The sequence below is a fragment of the Chiloscyllium plagiosum genome, unplaced genomic scaffold (assembly GCF_037043375.1).
Source record: "Chiloscyllium plagiosum isolate Xiang-an unplaced genomic scaffold, Cpla_swu_hap1 HiC_scaffold_36, whole genome shotgun sequence".
In the NCBI taxonomy this organism is placed as follows: Eukaryota; Metazoa; Chordata; class Chondrichthyes; order Orectolobiformes; family Hemiscylliidae; genus Chiloscyllium; species Chiloscyllium plagiosum.
In genome coordinates, this window is record NW_028270174.1 from 45217117 (window position 1) to 45241486 (window position 24370).

General features: G+C 42.0%; 1 protein-coding gene across 3 annotated transcripts in view; it reads left to right on the forward strand.

The window, feature by feature from the left end:
- The first annotated feature begins 514 nt into the window (after window positions 1–514).
- The window catches only part of LOC122559359 (tryptophan 2,3-dioxygenase-like), a 95881-nt gene continuing 72025 nt past the window's right edge, over window positions 515–24370 (forward strand). For 2 of the 3 annotated variants that reach the window (XM_043708807.2, XM_087980135.1), the window contains exons 1-4: window positions 515–651; window positions 10766–10865; window positions 23219–23309; window positions 23431–23501. In XM_043708807.2, the coding sequence (XP_043564742.1) occupies window positions 617–651; window positions 10766–10865; window positions 23219–23309; window positions 23431–23501 (297 nt within the window). In that variant the 5' untranslated portion in view covers window positions 515–616. The remainder of the gene's footprint in view (window positions 652–10765; window positions 10866–23218; window positions 23310–23430; window positions 23502–24370) is intronic. The other variant, XM_087980136.1, reaches the window with a different exon arrangement.

Sequence of the window (24370 nt, forward strand, 5' to 3'; positions counted from 1 at the left end):
AAAACTTAATTCGCTCACCCCTTCTATCACTGATCCCCTTGCTGCTCCTATAGAGACTAATGGAATCCTCTTTATGTTAACCCTGACCACAAAAATCTCCCCAAATGGTAAAGTGACTAATCCCTTGACCATAAACATCTCAATTAAACAAGACAATGTTGAAGACTCTGGACTGCACCCCTCACTGACAGTACTGGGACCCCTTGACTGATAGCAGTCCTCTTTGATCAGATTGAAATTATTGCTCACCAATTTCCGATGTGGCTTTTGAATTAACGTAGAGTGTTCTTGCCATTCAGACAGCTAGCAAATACTGAAGGTGTTAGATTGCTGTCTCTGTCAGTTCATTAAAATGGATTCCTTCTCACAGGATGTGAGTTAATGCAACTGTCAATAATTTGAGTTTTGTGACTAATCTGGGCTATGAATAAAGTTTGTGTAAGTTATCTTTCACTTACATTTGCGTAACAAATTTTATCTCTTTACACACCATGCAGTTCTTTCTTTGATTGGTTGGTCAGCTAGGAGAGCCCCTTTAAAAGTGAAGCAAGGAATTTGTTGATATGGCTGTCAAAACAAGAGAATTCAGCATAGGACTGGGTGAACAAGCAAGATCATGAGTGGGTGTCCATTTCAAAGGAGAAAATCACAGTAAGTTTTACTTTAAGGTCAAGCTTAAATTGCAATTTATAAAACTTTAAAAAGGTTTTAAGTCTTTTTTTAGTAATTTTGCATTTTTGAAACTCAATGTTGGAAGTTGAGGGAAAACAGAACATGGAAATAAATAATCATGAACTGATTAGATTTAATTCAGCTGTTATAATGTTCTTTTTTTTGAAGTGAAAGGGCAATTTGTAATTGTCACAAGCCTTTGTGAATGCCACATGACAGGCATCATAGTTCAAATTTAAAACAAAGAATCCCAGATGCTGGAAATCTGGTGGAGAAAATCAACAGTTCTGGAAGCATCTGTGAAAAAAAAGAGTTCATGTTTTAAGGCCACTTCCAAACCTACTGAGTTTCTCCAGCAATTTCTGTCCAAATATCACTGTTCAAATGTATGGAGCTCTTTAAGACAGATTTTGTAGTAAGTCATAATATATATGCAAACACTTAATTCCAAGTTGCTGCCATATATTTTTTAAAATTGCCGTAAAACAAAAAATTCAACAAAACAGTCCAAAATTATTATATAGTAATAACCGTTGCAAGCAAGTTATGAGAATACGTGGCAATAATCGGCTAAGAAACTCAAATATAATAAATGCAACAGAATTCCTGGCAGGAACACCCACCACATTTGTCAGATTTACTTTTTCATTGAATTTTTAAAGCAGACCATCTTTAGCTGGACTGAAAGGCTGATATAAATTCAATAGATTGTATTTGATTTCCACAACCTGTTTGCATTGGTCCATTTTAGGTACTTGAGATCTTTTTCAGTCACTTGCTCTGTCTTTTTGTCCTTGCCTGCTGGACTCTTTTGTCTTTCACAGTATACTGGGTCATTTTTGGGGCAATACCTCTTGACAAGGTGACTTTCCTATTCAATCAGAAACTTACTGAGGTTCTGCTTAATGACATTTCCCTATTCACTGCACTTCATTTATTTCCACAAAAAGGTCAGCATGATTTTCATTGACATTGATTTTACTAGACATTGCATTTCTTTACATTGCATGTATCTGCAAATTTTTGTTTCTTATCTTCAAGGTCCTGCCTACCAAACTGGTTGCAGGGGAAAGCCAAAATCTGTAAACTTTCTCAGCATATTTAGTTTCCACAGCAGCAAGCTGAGTATTGATTTTGGAAGTCTTCCCTCACTTGGAGGCCACTTTTATGATAATGCAGACAAGCCTCTTGTATTCTTCTTGAAACACTTCTTTGCCATCTTTGTCCTTGATACTAAACCCATAAAACAACTTTAGGCATCTCGCTGCACATTCATCATTGCTGCCCTTGCCTACTCCTTACATGATGCTAAATCCACCAGAAACACATAGTACAGATTAAAGGTTTGTTAAATATTTCATCATTAATATGGTGTCCTGTAAGTATCAAGGTATATAAGTGATGTTTTAATTACAACAAGTAATTGGATAGATAGGGGTTGTTATCCTTGGAGTGGAGGAAACTGAAGGGGGAATGTAATTGAGGTGTATAGAATTATGATGGGCATAAATAGGGTATACAGGAAGGAACCTTTCCCCTTGTTGGATGGTTCAATGACAAGGGGGCATAGATCTAAGGTAAGGGGCAGGAGGTTTAGAGAGGATTTGTGGAAAAACCTTTTCACAGTGAGGGTGGTCAGAATCTGAAACTTGCTGGTATGGGTGCGTGTGGCAGAAATCCTCCTATGAATTAGTAAGCATTTAAATGTCTGTTTTGATGCCAAGGCATATAAGACTATGAGTCAAGTGCTAGAAAATGCTAGATGATTCTTTTTGACCAGCACAAAGTTCAATGGGCCAAAGCATCTTGTTCTGTATTGTAGACATTTATGAGGCTTCTGACCCTCCTATGATCTATCTGCTTTTCTTTTTATCCCTCTCTTTTCTTGCTTTTATTTTGTTTTTATCTGATCTTCCTTAACTCTTCTTGAAGAGCTCAACTGTGGTGAGGGCACAACCTGCAAGGTGGTGGTGGAGTAGGTTCATCCATTCCATCTGCTCTTCTTCTTCCTTTTCCTTTTTTTCCTTAATCTTTGCCTTTTCTTTGTTTTAGTATTTTTCTTACTTTGTTTTCTACTAATTTATCTTCTGGAGAGAGGTCACGGTGGTAGCAGTATCAGGGTCATTGAATTTGTCGGTCAGTGAGATGCCAGTGGCTGGGAGCCTGACCTGGGCTCTCAGTAAGTTCCTGGTGTCCAGTGCGCAGACCAAAGCTGAGGCTGAGGCCCAGTGTGGACAGTGACTGCATCAAGGCTTGGTGATGTGAGATCCAACACACCGATAGAGGTTTCCCCTACATCTGCAGTGACAATGAGAGCAAGGGAGATCAAACCAGCATGTGGGAAGCCTACCAAATAGGAGAAGATTGAGCCCATGGAGGAAGTGTAGTTCCAGCATGGTGAAGTACTTGAGAAGTACTGTAATAGCTGAACATTTTGCTTTATTTCTTTAGTTCTTGACTTCGTACTAAGAAGGACTGTAATGTTTAACTTTTAACTTTAATTCTTTTTTTATGCTCTACTAAGTGTTATGCTTAGTTTTTAACTTTGTTCCTTATTTCTTTCTACCTTGTTCTTATGCTTTTATGCCTAAGTACTTGTAGCTAAGATGATGCTGTGTGTGGCAACATTGAAAACTTTTCACTATACTCTATTTGAATACACATGAAATAAAGTTTAAATCTAATCTAAATCTGTATAAAGCATTATTAATCTACAGCACTCAGTTAAATAGAGAAAGACTGATTTGCACTTCAATTCTGCTTCTAATTCTTTCATAGCCTATCTAAGAGGTTAATTGCATCCAAATATGTTAAACTGATGTGATTATCAGTCAAATCTGATGCAAAATTGTGCAAATCATGCTAATGTATAGATAACCATAATGATTCCTACATAGAAAACCCACCAACTAAATAGATACTTCAATCATTTATTTCACTCTTCTGTTCTGCATTATGGTTATGAATGAAATTATAAGTCAGGCAGCAATAGTATATAGAAAGTTTTACCAACTAGTTTGTACTTTATCTTCCATGAAGCATTAGTCCTACTCCTGTATGCCCAATCTGTGTCATATCACTTTTATCCACATTTACCGTAATCAACTGTCAAATTCCCTTTTAGAATTTGAAATAATCTCTGCCTTAAATGCAGATTCTGGCCTCCAGTGAGGATGTCATGTCTTCAACTCACAATATTGCTTTATCTGAAAATAAATACTGCATAAATGTCTTTCAATACCAAAAACACCAGCTGGCAAATTCCAGTAAGCCATTTCCATTCCTCATCACTAAAATCATGATGGAAATCTCACTTATGCACTATGTCTCTGACACAGTTCTGGCAAAGTTATAGTGGTAGAGATGGCAGTTTCCAAAGGCAATTGTTAGAATTTAACACCTCAGTTTAAGTTCTTCAACTCATAATTACAGCCATTACCTTGAACATGTCTCACATGCCCTTTGGATCATTCTCAGATTTTGATCAGTTTGTTGTGTCACTCACCATCCATTTCATATTTTACTTTTACCATTTCATATCCTACTTTTACATCCACTACAGGGAAAAAAAACTTTGCCCTCAATTCATCTAGTTGCACTTTCAAAATCCTAGCGATCCAGCCATTGACCTTCTGTTCAGCACAACATTTCTGTAGGTACACATTACTCAACACAGCTTCACTTCAATACCTTAGTTCTCACTAAAGCCATTGGTCTCTCTCACCCTAACTGGTCATCTGGTACCTGATGTCTGGTTTAGCCATGCAGTGCCAAATCTGTTTGGACTGCAAAAAAAAACTGTGAAATCCTCTTCTTGTCTGAGAAAAATGCTCTATAGCCAAGATCATCCTGTACTGTGAAGATCATATTTCAGCTCCCCACCAGTTTCTTTTCTCAATTGAAAACTGTCTTTTGGACCACTTCTCCCTGCCCTTTTCTTCACCCCCAACAACAGATATGAGGCACACAACCTTTGTCAGTAATACAGATATAATCTGTCATGAACAAAGATGTTATGAGTTCTAGATTTATGGTAAAAAAACTGAATCTGACTCTAACTGAGCACAAAAGATTAAAAGAAACCTAGCTGTTACAAGTCTTCTGATGACACAGCTACAAGATTTAACTGGTTTGCACAAAGACATGCGCAGATATGTAGAGACTCTTGAAATACCAGGAGTTTGCAAATGGATACTGAAACTGAAAATTCTAGTTTTGAAGATAAACAGTAGACAAAAGCCTCAGTGTAATTGACCTCATTACTTATAGATTCCTCAAAACGTACATCCCACCATTTTGAGCTTTTGGACTGTAATTTGGCTCAGTATAGAATTTTAAGAAGAAGATTTTGAAAACCACCTTCAGAGAGATATTTTGAGCTGGAGAGAATAGAAACAAAATGTTATGCAAAAACCAAATACTCCTTGGTTCACGGGAAGTCTGGCAGAAAATGTCAACACCATACAATCCATAAGAAACCTCTGAACATCTGATGTCCTGCTGAGCAGGAAAGCACCAAGAATCCAACCACAAAAGTCGTTACAGCTGAATCTAACTTCAAGATTTAACCTCTTCACTTTAGCAACAAGTAAATTAAACAATGGATGGCAATGGCACTCCACAGAGACTTGTCAGGACCTTTCTCTTATAAGAAGACTGTACTTGTTTTAATCCTGATACTGCAATTTATTGTTCTTAACTTTATCTCTTTATGCTGAAAGAATCTGAAGAGGTTAGATTACTTACAGTGTTGAAACAGGCCCTTCGGCCCAACAAGTCCACACCGACCCGCCGAAGCGCAACCCACCCATTCCCCTACATTTACCCCTTTGCCTAGCAATGGGCAATTTAGCATGGCCAATTCACCTGACTTGCGCATCTTTGGACTATGGGAGGAAACCGGAGCACCCGGAGGAAACCCACGCAGACACGGGGAGAACGTGCAAACTCCACACAGTCAGTCGCCTGAGTCGGGAATTGAACCCAGGCCTCTGCCGCTGTGAGGCAGCAGTGCTAACCACTGTACCACCATGCCACCCACAAGAGAAGTGTGAGCTTATGCACTTTCGTAGGAAGAATATTGAAGGACAATATAAAATAGAGGATACAATTCTAAAGGGGGATGCAGGAGCAAAGGAACTTGCTTGCACATATACACAGATCGTTGAAGGTGGCAGGACAGGTTGACAGACCAATTGATAAATCATGGTGTATACTCAGCTTTAGTAATAGGAGCATAGAGTGCAAGAGCAAGATGATGATGTTGAATTTGTACAAGACACTTATTGGACCTCAGTTGGAGTAGTGTGTACAGTCCTGGATGCTACAATATAGAAAGAATGTGAACACATTGGATGGAATGCAGAATTAATTTAATAAATGGCTCCATTGATGAGAAGTTTCAGTTATGTGGGTCTGTTGAAGAAGTTGGAATAGTTCCCCTTTGAGGTAAGAATGCTAAGAGGAGATTGTGACAGAAATTTTCAATATCATGAGCAATAAAACAATAATGGACCATAGGCTATAAATTTAAAGAGATTTGCATATGAAGCAAAATTGATATGAGAAGATTTTTTTCACACATCAAATAGTTGTGTTGGCAGTTTGGTGGAGGCATGTTTAGTTGATCACTTGAAGGATATTAAATGAATATTTGGATAGAATTAATGTGGATGGGATTGGGAAAAGGTAATTAATGGCTCAAAGTAATGATGCTCAGTTGAACAGCCACCGCAGAATGGAGGTTATTTGATTACTAGTGCCACAACTCTTGTGATTGCCCAGAACTAGAAAGCAGTGTTTTAAAATTGTAGTCACTCTTGTTGGACAAAGACAAGGAGAATTTTTATTTTCTCTGAGCTTTACTCACCTTTGGAACTCTACCTCAGAAGGCCACGTTGTTCATTGAATATTCTTAAAGCACAGGTGTGTAGTTATTTTTTAGATAGTGGAATCAAGGAGGACGAGGAGAGTACAGAGCTGGGAGGGCCAAGATCATGGATGGATTTGAAAATAAAGATAAAAATGTGGAAGTCAAGTTGCTCCTTAATCATGAGCAAATATTGGTCAGTGAACACGGGATAACAGATGAATGGTTCTCATTGTGAGTTAAGACACGAGCGACTGAGTTTCAGATGGTCTAGTGTGGATGAGGAATTTTACAGCAGATGAGCTTAGATAGGACAAAGTCAGGCAATGATCCAGCCATGGAAGTAGGTGATTCTAATAATGGCACAGATATGTGCTTGGGAGCTTATCTCGGGATCATATCCAATACTGAGTAGAAGGAGAGATGTGGAATCAGTAATGAGAAAACAGATTTTGGGGTGGGGCCAAAACAATGCCTTCAATCTTTTCAATATTTAATTGGATTAAATTTCTGATAATCCAGTTTGATCATTTGACAACAGCAGAGGAGTGTAAAATGATGGCGCTGAAATAGATCTGATTGCGATGAGTGTTCGTATTTAAAAATCTAACACTATGCTTTTGGATGATGTTGCCAAGAGGCAAGATGTAGGTGAGAAATAGGGAAGACCCAAGATAGATTGTTAAGTGACACCAGAAGCAATATTGTAAAAGGGGAGGAAGAGAATCCATTTTAAGTGATTCTTTAATTGTGGGCTGCACATTATGGAGGTGGAAGTGGGAATGGAGTCAACTATTCATGTCCCCAGAAAGAAAGCCAACCTAAAAGTAGTGAGACAATTGATTGGAAAGAAGCCTTCAATTCAACTATAACATGCTATAGGCAGGCTGAAGTTCTCAAGAGTCAGGATCCTTTCCCTCACTGGGGAGGATGTCCTGTCTTCTTGACCAATTAGCTAATCTGATTGGCCTTAGCTTCAACAGTCCTGGTGGTACCACAAATAATAGGTAATAGGTATTATTTCTCTTTCCAATCCTCCCACTTCCTCCAAACATCTCTTTCCAATCCTCCCACTTCCTCCAAATGAAAGGAGTAGCCATGGGCACCCGCATGGGCCCCAGCTATGCCTGCCTCTTCGTAGGATATGTGGAACAGTCCATCTTCCGCAGCTACACTGGCTCCACCCCCCACCTTTTCCTCGGCTACATCGATGACTGTATCGGCGCCGCCTCGTGCTCCCACGAGGAGGTTGAACAGTTCATCCACTTCACCAACACCTTCCACCCCGACCACAAATTCACCTGGACTGTCTCAGATTCCTCCCTTCCCTTCCTCGACCTTTCTATTTCTACCTCAGGCGATCAAATCAACACGGACATCTACTACAAACCGACCGACTCCCACAGCTACCTGGACTACACCTCCTCCCACCCTGCCCCCTGTAAAAACGCCATCCCATTCTCCCAATTCCTTCGTATCTGCCGCATCTGCTCCCAGGAGGACCAGTTCCAAAAACGTACAACCCAGATGGCCTCCTTCTTCAAGGACCGCAATTTCCCCCCCGACGTGGTCGACGATGCCCTCCACCGCATCTCTTCCACTTCCCGCTCCTCCGCCCTTGAGCCCCGCCCCTCCAACTGCCACCAGGACAGAACCCCACTGGTCCTCACCTACCACCACACCAATCTCCATGTACAGCGTATCATCCGCCGTCATTTCCGGCACCTCCAAACGAACCCCACCACCAAGGATATATTTCCCTCCCCTCCCCTATTAGCATTCCGTAAAGACCACTCCCTCCGTGACTCCCTCGTCAGATCCACACCCCCCACCAACCCAACCTCCACTCCAGGCACCTTCCCCTGCAACCGCAGGAGGTGCAAGACTTGCGCCCACACCTCCCCCCTCACCTCCCTCCAAGGCCCCAAAGGAAACTTCCATATCCGCCACAAATTCACCTGCACCTCCACACACATCATCTATTGCATCCGCTGCACCCGATGTGGCCTCCTCTATATTGGGAGACAGGCCGCCTACTTGTGGAGCGTTTCAGAGAACACCTCTGGGACACCCGGACCAACCAACCCAACCACCCTGTGGCTCAACACTTCAACTCCCCCTCCCACTCCACCAAGGATATGCAGGTCTTTGGACTCCTCCATCGCCAGACCACAACTACACGACGGTTGGAGGAAGAGCGCCTCATCTTCCGCCTAGGAACCCTCCAACCACAAGGGATGAACTCGGATTTCACCAGTTTCCTCATTTCCCCTCCCCCCACCTTGTCTCAGTCAAATCCATTGAACTCAGCACCGCCTTCCTAACCTGCAATCTTCTTCCTGACCTCTCCGCCCCCACCCCAGTCTGACCTATCACCCTCACCTTGACCTCTTTCCACTTATCGCATTTCCAACGCCCCTCCCCCAAGTCCCTCCTCCCTACCTTTTATTTTAGCCTGCTGGACACACTTTCCTCATTCCTGAAGAAGGGCTAATGCCCGAAACGTCGATTCTCCTGTTCCCTGGATGCTGCCTGACCTGCTGCGCTTTTCTAGCAACACATTTTCAGCTCTGATCTCCAGCATCTGCAGACCTCACTTTCTCCTCAATAGGTATTATTTGCATGGCAGGCAGGCCCACATAAGAGACAGCACTGATACTGGCGGAGAAAGTGAGGACTGCAGATGCTGGAGATCAGAGCTGAAAATGTGTTGCTGGAAAAGCGCAGCAGGTCAGGCAGCATCCAGGGAACAGGAGAATCGACGCAATGCGGTGGATGGCTTCGAGGAGAAAGTGAGGACTGCAGATTTCGAGGAGAAAGTGAGGACTGCATCTCTTCCACTTCCCGCTCCTCCGCCCTTGAGCCCCGCCCCTCCAACCGCCACCAGGACAGAACCCCACTGGTGCTCACCTGCTACCCATCAATCTCCATGTACAGCGTATCATCCGCCGTAATTTCCGCCACCTCCAAACGGACCCCACCACCAGGGATATATTTCCCTCCCCTCCCCTATTAGCATTCCTTAAAGACCACTCCCTCCGTGACTCCCTCGTCTGATCCACACCCCCCACCAACCCAACCTCCACTCCCGGCATCTTCCCCTGCAACCACAACAAATGCAAAACTTGCGCCCACACCTCCCCCCTCACTTCCCTCCAAGGCCTCAATGGATACTTCCATTTCTGCCACAAATTCACCTGCACCTCCACACACATCATCTATTGCATCCGCTGCACCCGATGTGGCCTCCTCTATATTGGGGAGACAGGCCGCCTACTTGCGGAACGTTTCAGACAACACCTCTGGGACACCCGGACCAACCAACACAACCACCCCGTGGCTCAACACTTCAACTCCCCCTCCCACTCCACCAAGGACATGCAGGTCTTTGGACTCCTCCATTGCCAGACCATAGCAACACGATGGTTGGAGGAAGAATGCCTCATCTTCCACCTAGGAACCCTCCAACCACAAGGGATGAACTCAGATTTCTCCAGTTTCCTTATTTCCCCTCCCCCCACCTTGTCTCAGTCAAATCCCTCGAACTCAGCGCCTTCCGAACCTGCAATCTTCTTCCTGACCTCTCGCCCCCACCCCACTCCGGCCTATCACCCTCACCTTGACCTCCTTCCACCTATCGCATTTCCAACACCCCTCCCCGATGTCCCTCCTCCCTACCTTTTATCTTAGCCTGCTGGACACACTTTCCTCATTCCTGAAGAAGGGCTTATGCCCGAAATGTCGATTCTCCTGTTCCCTGGATGCTGCCTGACCTGCTGCGCTTTTCCAGCAACACATTTTTAGCACTGATACTGGCCTCAGGTAAGCGTGGAGTATTGATTGGAGTTGGTTTTGAAAAGACTATGGAGGAGTTGAGGGACAGGAAATAGATTTTGCAGAGCAGAGGTGTTGAAAGGGAGGAGAGTATTATCTCAGCTAAGGGTGGCCTGATGCACACAGGGCAACCCCTGAAGACAATGTGCCTTGGAAAGCAATAGCCTGCCCACTCCCAACTACCATCCACACAAACTATATTAAGGCATGAACAGTGTATCATCAGGGTCAATTGAACTTTGAGCAAGGACTGGATCTGTGAGATGCAACAAATTCAAGGACTTCAGAAAGCGAATTGGGAGATTCCCACAGAATGCCTTATCTCTCAAAAAATAGTGTACTTTATAATTAGTAACCACATTATATTAATTTGTTGCAAATTTCTTTCAGACATGCATTTCCTTCAGACCTGCAAGAAAACAATGACATGTCACAAGATGGAACAAATAAAGCCAGTCAAGGAGGAATAATATACAGTGATTATCTGCAGGCATGTTCAAGGATTTCATTGCAGCTAATTCTGCCTTCTTAAGTTGTAGAGAATTACTTGTGTGTGTGTTTTTCTGCAAATGTGCAGCCTCACTTTCAGTTTTTGAAGAGTAACATTTTAAAATGAAGTTAAAAATATAGCAAACCAGCATACCTTGAAATCGCATTTTTGAATTAACTTTCATTATTTTAATAACCGTGATTCATAATTTTCTTTAATTGTACTCATTTTGGAAAAAGAATGATTCGGAGATGCTGGTGTTGGACTGGGGTGTACAAAGTTAAAAATCACACAACACCAGGTTATAGTCCAACAGGTTTAATTGGAAGCACTAGCTTTCGGAGCGTATTGAGTGGGGTTGGTTTTGAAAAGACTATGGAGGAGTTGAGGGACAGGAAATAGATTTTGCAGAGCAGAGGTGTTGAAAGGGAGGAGGGTATTATCTCAGGTAAGGGTGGCCCTGATGCACACAGGGCAACCCCTGAAGCGTTGCTCCGAAAGCTAGTGTGCTTCCAATTAAACCTGTTGGATTATAACCTGGTGTTGTGTGATTTTTAACTTTGGAAAAAGAATATTTGCAAAAAGACTCAAGTTATATAGTTAACAAGTCAGTCACAGTGAACAGACCTGGAGAGAGGACAGCAACCGTCTTAATCCATTGGATATTACTGTGGAGACTTGAAACCAGAAATTCCATTCTTGAACAAGGCACTGACCATTTTTCAAGTCGAGAGGAAGGTAATAGGGGGAAGAGGTTCCAGTTTGTATACGTGTTATAGTGCAGCAGCCTCAAATTGATCTATGTTTTGCTAATGGGGTGCCCAAAACAGTATCCAGAACTTGGAGAGACAAGATATCCATTTGGATATGGCACTGGGAAATATTTGTGAAAGAAAGATTTTTTAGGCTGATGAGTTTTTTCACAAATCCATGTTTTAATCTTAGATTCACTAATCATTGCTCAGCTCATTAATCATCATAATATTTATTTGAAGACTCTGTTAAATACTGCAACAAATAATTATTTAATATTTCTGCTCTTTATTCTCATCAATGGAATTATCCGACCTTGTATCTCACTATCCTTATCACAGCCTTTCTTTTATATTGATTTGCCTGTAAAATATATTTTATTTTCTGAAACGTCATAACTTACCTTTATAGCTTCTCCTTGCCTATGTTTTTGTAATTTCTTTCCCCAATGTCTTTGTGTTGACTTCAATCATGCATGCCTCTTAATATATGTTTCTTGTCGATAAAGTGTGGAGCTGGAAAAAGCACAGCAGTTCAAGCAGCATCTGAAGAGCAGGGGAGTCAACGTTTCTGGTTGAAATCTTTCATCAGAACTGATAGATTCGGAACTGAAATGTTAACTGCCCCAAAAATGTGATCAAGTGTGCGGAAGAGAAAAGTTCAGTTGAATTAGTTTATATGGATTCTAGCAAAGCTTTTGACAAGTTACCACATGGAAGACTGAGAAGGGTAAAGTATGTGGAATTCAGGGAAATATAGCAAGATAGATCAGAAACTGGCTTAGTAACAGGACAGAAAGGGTAGTGGTAGTAGGTTGTTCGAATGACAGGAAGGCCTGTCATGGAAAATTAACAAAATTAACATTTACTCTGAAATCTGAAAGACAATGCTTTACTAAATTTAAAACTTTCTGACACTTTGCAACTTTGCTGAAGTCTGCAGTCGAGGGACAGCTTGTCTCTGCTGAACTTTGTAAACATTCAACAAGAGAAAAATAAAAGAACAGTATTTCCACAACAAGGGAATGAAAAGAATAACAACTCAAATCTCCACAGTCTTTGTCCTTGATAGTGTGACAAGGAATGGTATAAGGTAAAAACAATGACTGCAGATGCTGGAAACCAGAGTCTAGATTAGAGTGGTGCTGGAAAAGCACAGCAGTTCAAGTAGCATCCGAGGGGCTGTAAAATCGACGTTTCAGGCAAAAGCCCTTCATCAGGATGCCTGCCTTGAAGTTTTCCTCCTCTCTCCACAAGGAATGGTATAAGAAGAGTTTCTGAATTATGCTCAAGGCATTTTTGTCAAGTGCATGTGGTCTCTCTGCAATGCAGAGGTTAAAAAAATTAACAAAGCTTTTTGGTTGGTTTTGCTAATATTTGAGTCAAGTCTATTTAATTTCCACAACAGGCCCTCGATGATGTGCCGACCTGTGAAATTAATATGATGCCCATCTAACCTACACCATTCCATTATTATCCATATGTATGTCCAATGCCCATTTAAATATGCTTAACGTCAGCCAGTCTACTACTGTTGCAGGCAGGTTGTTCCACACCCCTACTACTCTTTGCGTAAAGATACGCTGATATCTGTCCTAAATCTATCACTCCTCAATTTAAAGCTATGTCCCTTTGTGTTAGCCTTCACCATCCAAGGAAAAAGGCTCTCACTGTCCAGCCTATCTAACCCTCTGATTATCTAATACGTCTCGATTAATTCACCTCTCAGCTTTCTTCTTTCTAACGAAAACAGCCTCAGTTCCCTCAGCCTTTCCTTGTAAGAGCTCACTTCCTTACCAGGCAACATCATAGTAAATCTCCTCTGAACCCATTCTAAAACTTCCACTTCCTTCATATAATGCGGTGACCAGAACTGTATGGAACACTCCAGGTGCGGCCTGACCAATGTCTTGTACAGCTGAAGCGTGACCTCATGGCTCCAAGACTCAATCCCCCTAACCAATAAATGCCAGCATACCATATGCCTTCTTAACAACCCTATCAACTTGGGTGGTACCTTTCAGGGACTTATGCACTAGGACACCGAGGTCTCTCTGTTCATCTACACTGCCAAGAATTTTGCCATTAGCCCAATACTCTGCATTCTTGCTACTTCTTCTGAAGTGAACTACCTCACATTTCTCTGCATTAAACTCCATTTGCTATTTCTCAGCCCAGCTCTGTATCTTATCTATGTCCCTTTGTGACGAGAACGAGGGTAGGTCCGATCAAGGACAGTAGTGGGAGACTGTGTATTGAGTCGGAAGAGATAGGAGAGGTCTTGAATGAGTACTTTTCTTCAGTATTTACGAACGAGAGGGACCGTATTGTTGAAGAGGAGAGTGTGAAACAGACTGGTAAGCTAGACGAGATACTTGTTAGGAAGGAAGATGTGTTGGACATTTTGAACAACTTGAGGATAGACAAGTCCCCCGGGCCTGACGGGATATATCCTCGGATTATGTGGGAAGCAAGAGAGGAAATTGCAGTACCATTGGCAATGATCTTTTCGTCTTCACTGTCAACCAGGGGACTGGAGAGTGGCGAATGTTGTGCCCCTGTTCAAAAAAAGGGAATAGGGATAACCCCGGGAATTACAGGCCAGTTAGTCTTACTTCGGTGGTAGGCAAAGTAATGGAAAGGGTACTGAGGGATAGGATTTATGAGTATCTGGAAAGACACTGCTTGATTAGGGACAGCCAGCACGGATTTGTGAAGGGTAGGTCTTGCCTTACAAGTCTTATTGAATTCTTTGAGGAGGTGACCAAGCATGTGGATGAGGGTAGAGCAGTGGATGTAGTATACATGGATTTTAGTAATGCATTTGATAAGGTTCCCCATGGTAGGCCTATGAGGAAAGAGAGGAGGCATGGGATAGAGGGAAATTTGGCCAATTGGATAGAAAACTGGCTAACCGGTCGAAGTCAGAGAGTGGTGGTAGATGGTAAATATTCAGCCTAGAGCCCAGTTACAAGTGGAGTTCCGCAGGGATCAGTTCTGGGTCCTCTGCTGTTTGCAATTTTTATTAATGACTTGCATGAGGGAGTCGAAGGGTGGGTCAGTAAATTTGCAGATGATACGAAGATTGGTGGAGTTGTGGATAGTGAGGAGGGCTGTTGTCGGCTGCAAAGGGACTTAGATATGATGCAGAGCTGGGTTGAGGAGTGGCAGATGGAGTTCAACCCTGCCAAGTGTGAGGTTTTCCATTTTGGAAAGACAAATAAGAATACAGGGTTAATGGTAGGGTTCTTAGTGAGGTGGAGGAACAGAGGGATCTTGGGGTCTATGTTCATAGATCTTTGAAAGTTGCCACTCAGGTGGATAGAGCTAAGGCCTATGGTGTATTAGCGTTCATTAGCAGTGGGATTGAATTCAAGAGTCGTGAAGTGATGTTGCAACTGTACAGGACTTTGGTTAGGCCACATTTGGAGTACTGTGTGCAGTTCTGGTTGCCTCACTTCAGGAAAGATGTGGAAGCTTTGGAGAGGGTGCAGAGAAGATTTACCAGGATGTTGCCTGGAATGGAGAATAGGTCGTACGAGGATAGGTTGAGAGTGCTAGGCCTTTTCTCGTTGGAACGGCGAAGGATGAGGGGTGACTTGATTGAGGTTTATAAGATGATCAGGGGAATAGATAGAGTAGACAGTCAGAGACTTTTTCCCCGGGTACAACAGAGTGTTACAAGGGGACATAAATTTAAGGTGAAGGGTGGAAGGTATAGGGGAGATGTCAGGGGTGGGTTCTTTACCCAGAGAGTGGTGGGGGCATGGAATGCGCTGCCTGTGGGAATGGTAGAGTCAGAATCTTTGGTGACCTTTAAGCGGCAATTGGATAGGTACATGGATGGGTGCTTAAGCTAGGACAAATGTTCGGCACAACATCGTGGGCCGAAGGGCCTGTTCTGTGCTGTATTGTTCTATGTTCTATGTTCTATGTCCCTTTGTAACCCACAACATCCTTCGGCGCTATCTCCAACTCTGCCTACTTAGTGTCATCTGCAAATTTACTAACCCATCCTTCTACATGCACATCCAGATAATTTATAAAAATGTCAAACAGCAGTGGCCCCAAAACAGATCCTTGTAGCACACCATTGGCAACTGAGCTCAGAATGAACACTTCCCATCAACCATCACCCTCTGTCTTCTTACAGCTAGCCAATTTCTGAGCCAGACTGCTAAATCACCTTCAATCCCAAAACTCCGCATTTTGTGCAATAGCCTACCATGTGGAACCTTATCAAACTCCTTGCTGAAATCCATATACACCAAATCAACAATTTTACTTTTATCCACCTGTTTTGTCATCTTCTCAAATAATTCTCAATAAGTTTAGTGAGGCATGACCTACCCTTCACAAAACCATGTTGACTGTCCCTAATCAAATTATTCCTTTCCAGATGATTATAAATCCTATCTCTTATAATCTTTTCCAACACCTTGCCCACAACCAAAGTAAGACTCACTGGCCGAAAATTACCAGGATTGTCCCGACTCCTTTTCTTAAACAAGGGAGCAACATTTGCTATCCTCCAGTCTTCCATTTCTTATATACAAAATTATATGGATGAAAGTGTGGGGGCAACGTTAAGCAAGTTTGCAGATGACACCAAGATTGGAAGGGTGTTTAAAAGTGAAGAAGGTGGTTGTAAGGTCTTATAAAGTTAAAAATCACACAACACCAGGTTATAGTCCAACAGGTTTATTTGGAAGCACTAGCTTTCAGAGCACTGCTCCTTCATCATGTGGTTGTGGAGTGTAAGATCATAAGGCACAGAATTTACAGCAAAGGTCTACAGTGTGATATAACTGAAATTATAAATTGAAAACGACTTGGATTGTTTGTTAAGTCTGTCATCTTTTAGAATGAACATTTTGGTTTCAGTTATTTTTCATATATAAATCGCAGAACATTTTTCAAGTTACATTCTAAAGTGAACTTTAAAAGTTAGTGTCATGTCAGCCCAGATAATGTATTTAAGGTATGAGGTGCCCTGTGTGAGACTGTCTGTGCCACAAAATTTGGACTGAGTCTAATCTACAAACCCATCTATATAGGAAGATAGAGATGGATTGTTCAAATGAGCAGAACAGTGGCAGATGGTAATTAATCCTGCAAAGGTGATGGACTCTGAAAGTAAAAAACAGGATGAATGGCAGGATTCTGGGGAGCTCAAAGGAACAAAGAGATCTTGGGGTAATTATTCACAGATCCCTGAAGTTAGCAAATTATGTAAATAGGATAGTTAAGAAGACAAATGGGGCACCCACTTTCATCAGTTATGACATAGAGTATAACAGCAAGAAAGTAATGGACTGTTGGTCAGGTCATAATTGGAGTGTGCTTGTCTCACTACAAGAGAGGAGATTGAATGTTCTTCCTGCAGAATGTGGGAGGTAAGGGTCACCACTAGCGTTTCTGCTGATTTCCTCTGCGGGAAGTGCACCCAACTCCAGCTCCTCAAAAACCGCATTAGGGAACTGGAGCTGGAGCTGGATGAATTTCGGATCATTCGGGAGGTGGAGAGGGTTACAGGGAGGCAGTCATACCTAAGGTGCAAGATAAAGGCAGATGGGTTACAGTCAGGGGATGGAAAGGAAAGTGGCAGGCAGTGCAGGGAACTCCTGTGGCTATTCCCTTGGATACTGGCTTTCTTACAACCTTTAAGAAGTATTTGGACGAGCATTTGAAATACTATAACATTCAAGGATATTGAACAAGCGCAGGAAATTGGGATTTGTGCACGTTTAGTGGTAGTTATTGTCAGTGCAGACTCGGTGGACCGAAGGGCCTTTTCTGTGCTGTATGACTCTCTGTTCCACTACTTTTGTGTCTCTTATTCCCTCTAGTTAATTTCTGATTCTTATTTCCCATTTTGAGATCCAAATGTTAATCTTTGCTTAGTTGTAGAGGTCTACAGGACAGCAAAAGGTCTTTCAGCTCTTTGAGTCTGTGCTATTAAAAACAAAAAACATGCTTTGTATCATCCTTAAACACAGGTGAAGTGCTGTGGGACTGGAGAGTTTTGTTAATGTTGCCCCCTGTTCAAGAAGGGTAGTAGGGATATCCAGGTAATTACAGACTAGTGAGCCTGATGTTGGTGGTGGGAAAGTTACTGGAGAAGGTACTGAGAGATAAAATGGAACAACAAAAGTTGATGAGCAGAGGTATCTGGGAGTTCAGATTCATTGTACCCTGAAAGTGGCTGCACAGGTGGATAGAGTGGTCAAGAAGGCAAGTGGAAGTGGAAAGCAAGTGGAAGAGAATGGGCTAATCAGTGATAGGAAACATGGTTTTGTGTGGGGGAGGATCATGCCTTACCCACTTAATAGAGTTCTTTGAGGAAATGACCAAGTTGATAGATGAAGGAAGGGCTGTTGATGTCACATATATGGATTTTAGTAAAGCGTTTGATAAGGTTCCCACTGTAAATTAATGGAGAAAGTGAAGTCACATGGTGTTCTAGCTAGGTGTATAAAAACTGGTTGAGCAACAGGAGACAGAGAGTAGTAGTTGAAGGGAGTTTCTCGAAATGGAGAAAGTGGTGTTCCACAGGAGTCAGTGTTGGGGCCACTGTTGTTCGTGATATACATAAATGATCTGGAAGAGGGCATTGTTGGTCTGATCAGTAAGTTTGCAGATGACACGAAGACTGATGGAGTAGCAGAAAGCATAGGAGACTGTCAAAGAATACAGGAGAATATAGATAGATTGGAGAGTTGGGCAGCGACATGGTAGATGGAGCTCAGTCCAGGCAAATGTGAGGTGATGCATTTTGGAAGGTCTGATTCTAGACCTAACTATACAGTAAATGGAAAAGCCTTGGGAAAAGTTGATGGGCAGAGAGATCTGGGAGTTTAGGTCCATTGTACCCTGAAGGTTGCTGTACAGGTGGGTAGAGTGGTCAAGTAGGCATATAGTATGCTTGCCTTCATCGGACGGGGTATTGAGTTTACGAGCTGGCAGGTCATGTTAAAATTGTACAAGACTTTGGTTCAGCTGTAATTAGAATACTGTATACAGTTCTGGTCGCCACGTTACCAAAAGGAAGTGGACACTTTGGAGAGGGTGCAGAGAAGGTTTACAAGGATATTGCCTGGTATAGAATGTGCTAGTTATGAAGAGAGGTTGAGTAGGTTAGGATTGTTTTCATTAGCAAACAGGAGATTGAGGGGGACTTGATTGAGATCTACAAAATCATGAAGGGTATAGGCAGGGTGGTTAGAGATAAACTTGTTCCAAGGGTGAGGAATTCAGTAACGAGAGGTCACATGTTCAAGGTGAGAGGAGAAAGGTTGAAGTGGGATATACATGGAAAGTACTTTACACAAAGTGGGGTAGGTGCATGGAACACGCTGCCAGCAGAGATAGCAGAGGTAGACACGGTAGATACACTTAAGGTGCGTCAGGACAGATGCATGAGTTGGTGGGGCACAAAGGGATACAAGGTAAAACAATGACTGCAGATGCTGGAAACCAGATTCTGGATTAGTGGTGCTGGAAGAACACAGCAGTTCAGGCAGCATCCAAGGAGCAGCGAAATCGACGTTTCGGGCAAAAGCCCTTCATCAGGAATAAAGGCAGAGAGCCTGAAGGGTGGAGAGATAAGCTAGAGGAAGGTGGGGCTGGGGAGAAAGTAGCGTAGAGTACAATAGGTGACTGGGGGAGGGGATGAAGGTGATAGATCAGGGAGGAGAGGGTGGAGTGGATAGGTGAAAAAGGAGCTAGGCAGGTAGGACAAGTCCGGACAAGTCATGGAGACACTGCTGAGCTGAAAGTTTGGAACTAGGGTGAGGTGGGGGAAGGGGAAATGAGGAAACTATTGAAGTCCACATTGATGCCCTGGGGTTGAAGTGTTCCGAGGCGGAAGATGAGGCGTTCTTCCTCCAGGAGTCTGGTGGTGAGGGAGCGGCGGTGAAGGAGGCCCAGGACCTCCTTCAGAGGGATACAGATCCTTAGGAATTGGGCGATAGGTTTAGACAGTGGATTTGGATCGGCACAGGCTTGGAGAACAAAAGGGCCTGTTCCTGGGCTGAAAATCTTCTTTGTTCTTTGTTTTGTGTTAATCGCCTAACTATTCTAACCCTATTTTACAGCAGTTGGCCTTTGTATATCTTGGTATACATCTAAATACTTCTTAAATGTTATGAGGATTTCTGCCTCTATCACCCTTACAGACAAAGATTTCCAGATTCTCACCATCCTGTGGGTGATTTATTTTTCTCACACACCATTTAAATTCTCACTGATGATAAATCTACGCCCTTGCTGGGCTTTTTACAAGTTTGGCTCAAGAATTCAATTCCTTTTCTCCTTTACCCACAACAATCCAAACAAGAACTTGAAAATCTCACCACTTTCTTGGGTAAAGGATTTTCCCCTGAATTCTATATTGGACTTAGAGTCATAGAGATGTACAGCACGGAAACAGACCCTTCGGTCCAACCTGTCCATGCCGACCAGATACCCCAACCCAATCTAATCCCACCTGCCAGCACCTGGCCCATATCCACTGGCTCTTGGTTCTGGTCTCCTCTGCTGATGGAAACATTTTCTCTCCATCTACTCTTCAAATCATTGCTTAATCTTAAACATCTCTAAAGGTCACTTCTGAAGCTTTATTTTCTGGAGAAAAGAGCTGTAGCTGGTTGAGTATTTGTTTTCAATCCAATAAATTAATTTTGCATGTATTCTAGTTCCTCAACTTTGTTTCCTAAAGTAGACATCAGAGATGTTCACAGAAAACTGAGTGCAGTCAAATCCAGGTTATTTGTAAGTTTAACTGTTCTAGTTTCAATTCTATCCTTTGGAAATGAATTCCCAATCTTGGTTTCTTTTATTCCTGTAATTAATCCTTAACCATACTTTTTATGAGGTTCATGAGTGTCCGCTGATTTATGAATGTGAATCTAAATTGAACAACTGTATTTCTATTTCCAACTTGAGACCTTTTGCATAAATGACAATCAATACTGGTCCCATCCTCAATCCTTATGGAGCTCTACTATCTACCTTTTACCTGTTCTGTACAACTACCTTTAACCATGATTCCACCTTCCTTGTTTGAAGCCAGCTGAGTATCATTCTGTGACTTGACACCACCTCTACATGCCCTCATGACATCTGTGCCTTTTTGAAGGACATTTGAACATTCAAATTATTGTATTCTGCACGACCCTTATCTACACTTCTTGTTACTTTCTACAAGAATTCATGCTGACTATTCTTCGATATATTTTCAGTTTCTATTGTTCTTAATGTGCGATATTGTATAAGAAATCCATTGTTGTTCCAACTGATGACAAGATCCCCAATTTTCTGGGATAAGTCTATCTCCTTTTGTGAATTTGGCAATTCAACTAATTAGGTAAAAACAATGACTGCAGATGCTGGAAACCAGAGTCTGGATTAGTGGTGCAAAAAGAAGAGCACAACAGTTCAGGCAGCATCCAAGGAGCAGTAAAATCGGCGTTTCGGGCAAAAGTCCTTCATCAGGAATCCAATTCAACTAATTGTCTATCATACTTCTAATGGTATTCCTTTCTCTAATATATTGCTTTACCTATATGTAATTGTGTCTTGCCATATTTTATCTAACTTATTTTTAATATGTTTGCATTATAAGGTAGAATATAATTTGATATCACTCACCAAATAATTCAATACTAAAATCTACACTCAATTTATCTGGTATGACCCAGTAATCACACTGGTTATACTCACTTAACCTTTGAGTTTTATGGAGAAGCTAGATAGGCTGGAAGTGTTTTTCCTGACAGTGTAGGAAGCTGAAGAGTGACCTTATGGCGAGATATAAAATATTGAGGGACACAGATAAGGTGAATACCCAAGGTGTGTTCCCCAGAGTAACAGAGTCCAAACTAGAGGGCATAGGTTTAAGGTGAGAAGGGAAAGATTTAAAAGGGACATCCGGGCAGGTTTTTCACACAGAGGGTGGTGCTTACATGGCTCAAGTTACCAGAAGAAGTGATAGAGGCAGATACAATTACAACATTTAAAAGACAATGGATAGGCAGGGTTTAGCGAGATATGGGCCAAAATCTGGCTGGTCACCACACTACAAGCTAGAACATAGAACATAGAACATAGAAAAATACAGGCCCTTTGGCCCTCGATGTTGCACCGATCCAAGCCCACCTAACCTACACTAGCCCACTATCCTCCATATGCCTATCCAATGCCCGTTTAAATGCCCATAAAGAGGGAGAGTCTACCATTGCTATTGGCAGGGCATTCCATGAACTCACGACTCGCTGAGTAAAGAATCTACCCCTACCATCTGTCCTATACCTACCCCCTTAATTTAAAGCTATGCCACCTCGTAATAGCTGTTTCCATACGTGGAAAAAGGTTCTCATGGTCAATCCTATCTAAACCCCTAATCATCTTGTACACCTCTATCAAGTCACCCCTAAACCTTCTTTTCTCCAATGAAAACAGCCCCAAGTGCCTCATCCTTTCCTCATACGATCTTCCTACCATACCAGGCAACATCCTGGTAAACCTCCTCTGCACTCGTTCCAGTGCCTCCACATCCTTCCTATAGTATGGCGAACGTGGATGCTTTGGAGAGGATACAGAAAAGGTTTACCTGGATTTTGTCTGGTATGGGGGGATTTTACTTATGAAGAAAGGCTGGATAGACTGGGTTTGTTTTCACTGGAATGCTGAGGTTGAGAGGCATCTGATAGAACTTGATAAGATTATGAATGGCATGAATTGAGTGAAAAGCATGAGGCTTTTACCCAGGGTGGAGGAATCAATTACTGGGGACACAGGTTCAAGGTGCGGGGGTGGCGGGGTAGCTTGAAAGTGATGTGTGAGGCATGTTTTTCACACAAAGGGTGGTGAGTGTCTGGAACACTCTGCCAGAGGAGGTGGTTGAAGCAGACACAATAGCAGCATTCAAAAAGCACCCTGATGAATACATCAACAGGAAGGGAATAGAGGGAGATGAGTCCTATAAAAGAAGACAGTTTTAATATGGAAGGGCAAAATGGTGCAGGCTTGGATGGCTGAAGGACCCGTTCTTGTGCTGTATTGTTCATTGCTATTTTTTCTAAATGTGACTAGTTCAGTTTAGGAAGCCTAGTTGGCATGAATGAAGGTTCTGTTTTCGTGCTGCATACCTCTATAACTCTATGATTCTAACAATAACAAAAGATATACAGAAACTATTCGAATAACCTATTTAAATATATTTGAAGAAAATTATGTTCCCATTTAAGGAAGAGAAACACCAATCTTCAATTTTCAAGTGGATTCCCTAAATTCCTACTGGAACTCAGATGGACATTCTGGAAAATCAGCATAAATAGCCATTCCTCTGGATTTTCCACATGTATTTTCATGCAATAAATTAGGAAACAGCAGAAATTCTGCTGAATGCTGTTTTTGCACCATCTTTTTATTTTTGTCGATCTCCAGTTTTCTCTCCCTCAGTTTGATATAGCCATTAAAGTTAATAAAAGCAACAGCAAATATAACAACAGATGTGATATCACATGTTATTTTCCTATTCCCTGAGCATAAATAACCGTCCATTTTATGCTGAATTTTAAACTCTGTTTTTCTTTAAAGTTGGATAAAATAATAAATGCTCAAGAACTACAAAGTGAGAAGAATGGAAACAAAATACATGATGAACATCTATTTATTATAACTCACCAAGGTAAACTGCTAACATTATAGTATCAATAATAAAAACATGTTGACATTGGCAAATTATTCACAATAACTTATTGCACAATAAATTATTGGTAATTTAAAGTTTTTACATCTATAAATTGCAGCTTATGAACTGTGGTTCAAGCAGATTCTTTGGGAATTGGATTCAGTTCGTGCAATATTTGAGAATGGTCATGTGAGTATTTTACATTGATCCCTAGTTTCTATAAATCTTACTGTGAATGATGGAGGGAAATGTCTATGTAGTCAGGTGAACTTTAATTCTTTCCACTCAATTTCCTGCTGAACAGCTCTGCAATTAAAATCCAGCTGATTTGTTTTCCCCAGCTGATGACTTAACCTAGTGAGAAGAGAGGAAGTTGGACTTTTTCAAAGAACAACAGAGGCAAGATGGATTGAATGGTCTTCTTTTGTGCTGCGTAACTTTGTGATGTTGCCTTAGATCCAATTGCCTCAGATTATTATCAGCAGTTCTGATCAGACAATTAGTCACTAATCCAAAACTGCTGGAATCCTTCCTTGAAGGTGCAAATCAAAGTTATCTTATGTTGTTGGTCTCTCTTTATCATTTTAATTCAAATCTGAGCAGCAAAGTAAAGAGCTGGGTTTTTATTTACTGTATCTGTAAAGATAGGATTGAAGTTGAGAGGTTGAGGTAAGCTTTTCACTATCATTTGTTAGGCTAATAAGATTGGGCGGCATGATGGCACAGTGGTTAGCACTGCTGCCTTACAGCGCCAGAGACCCGGGTTCAATTCCCGCCTCAGGCGACTCTCTGTGTCGAGTTTGCACATTCTCCCCGTGTCTGCATGGGTTTCCTCCGGGTGCTCCGATTTCTTCCCACAATCCCAAACAAATGTGCAGGTTAGGTGAATTGGCCATGCTAAATTGCCCATAGTGTTAGGTGAAGGGGTAAATGTAGGAGTATGGGTCTGGGTGGTATACACTTCGGCGGGTCGGTGTGGACTTGTTGGGCCGAAGGGCCTGTTTCCACACTGTAAGTAATCTAAAAAAAAGATTGTCCCTTCAAGTCCATTTGATTGC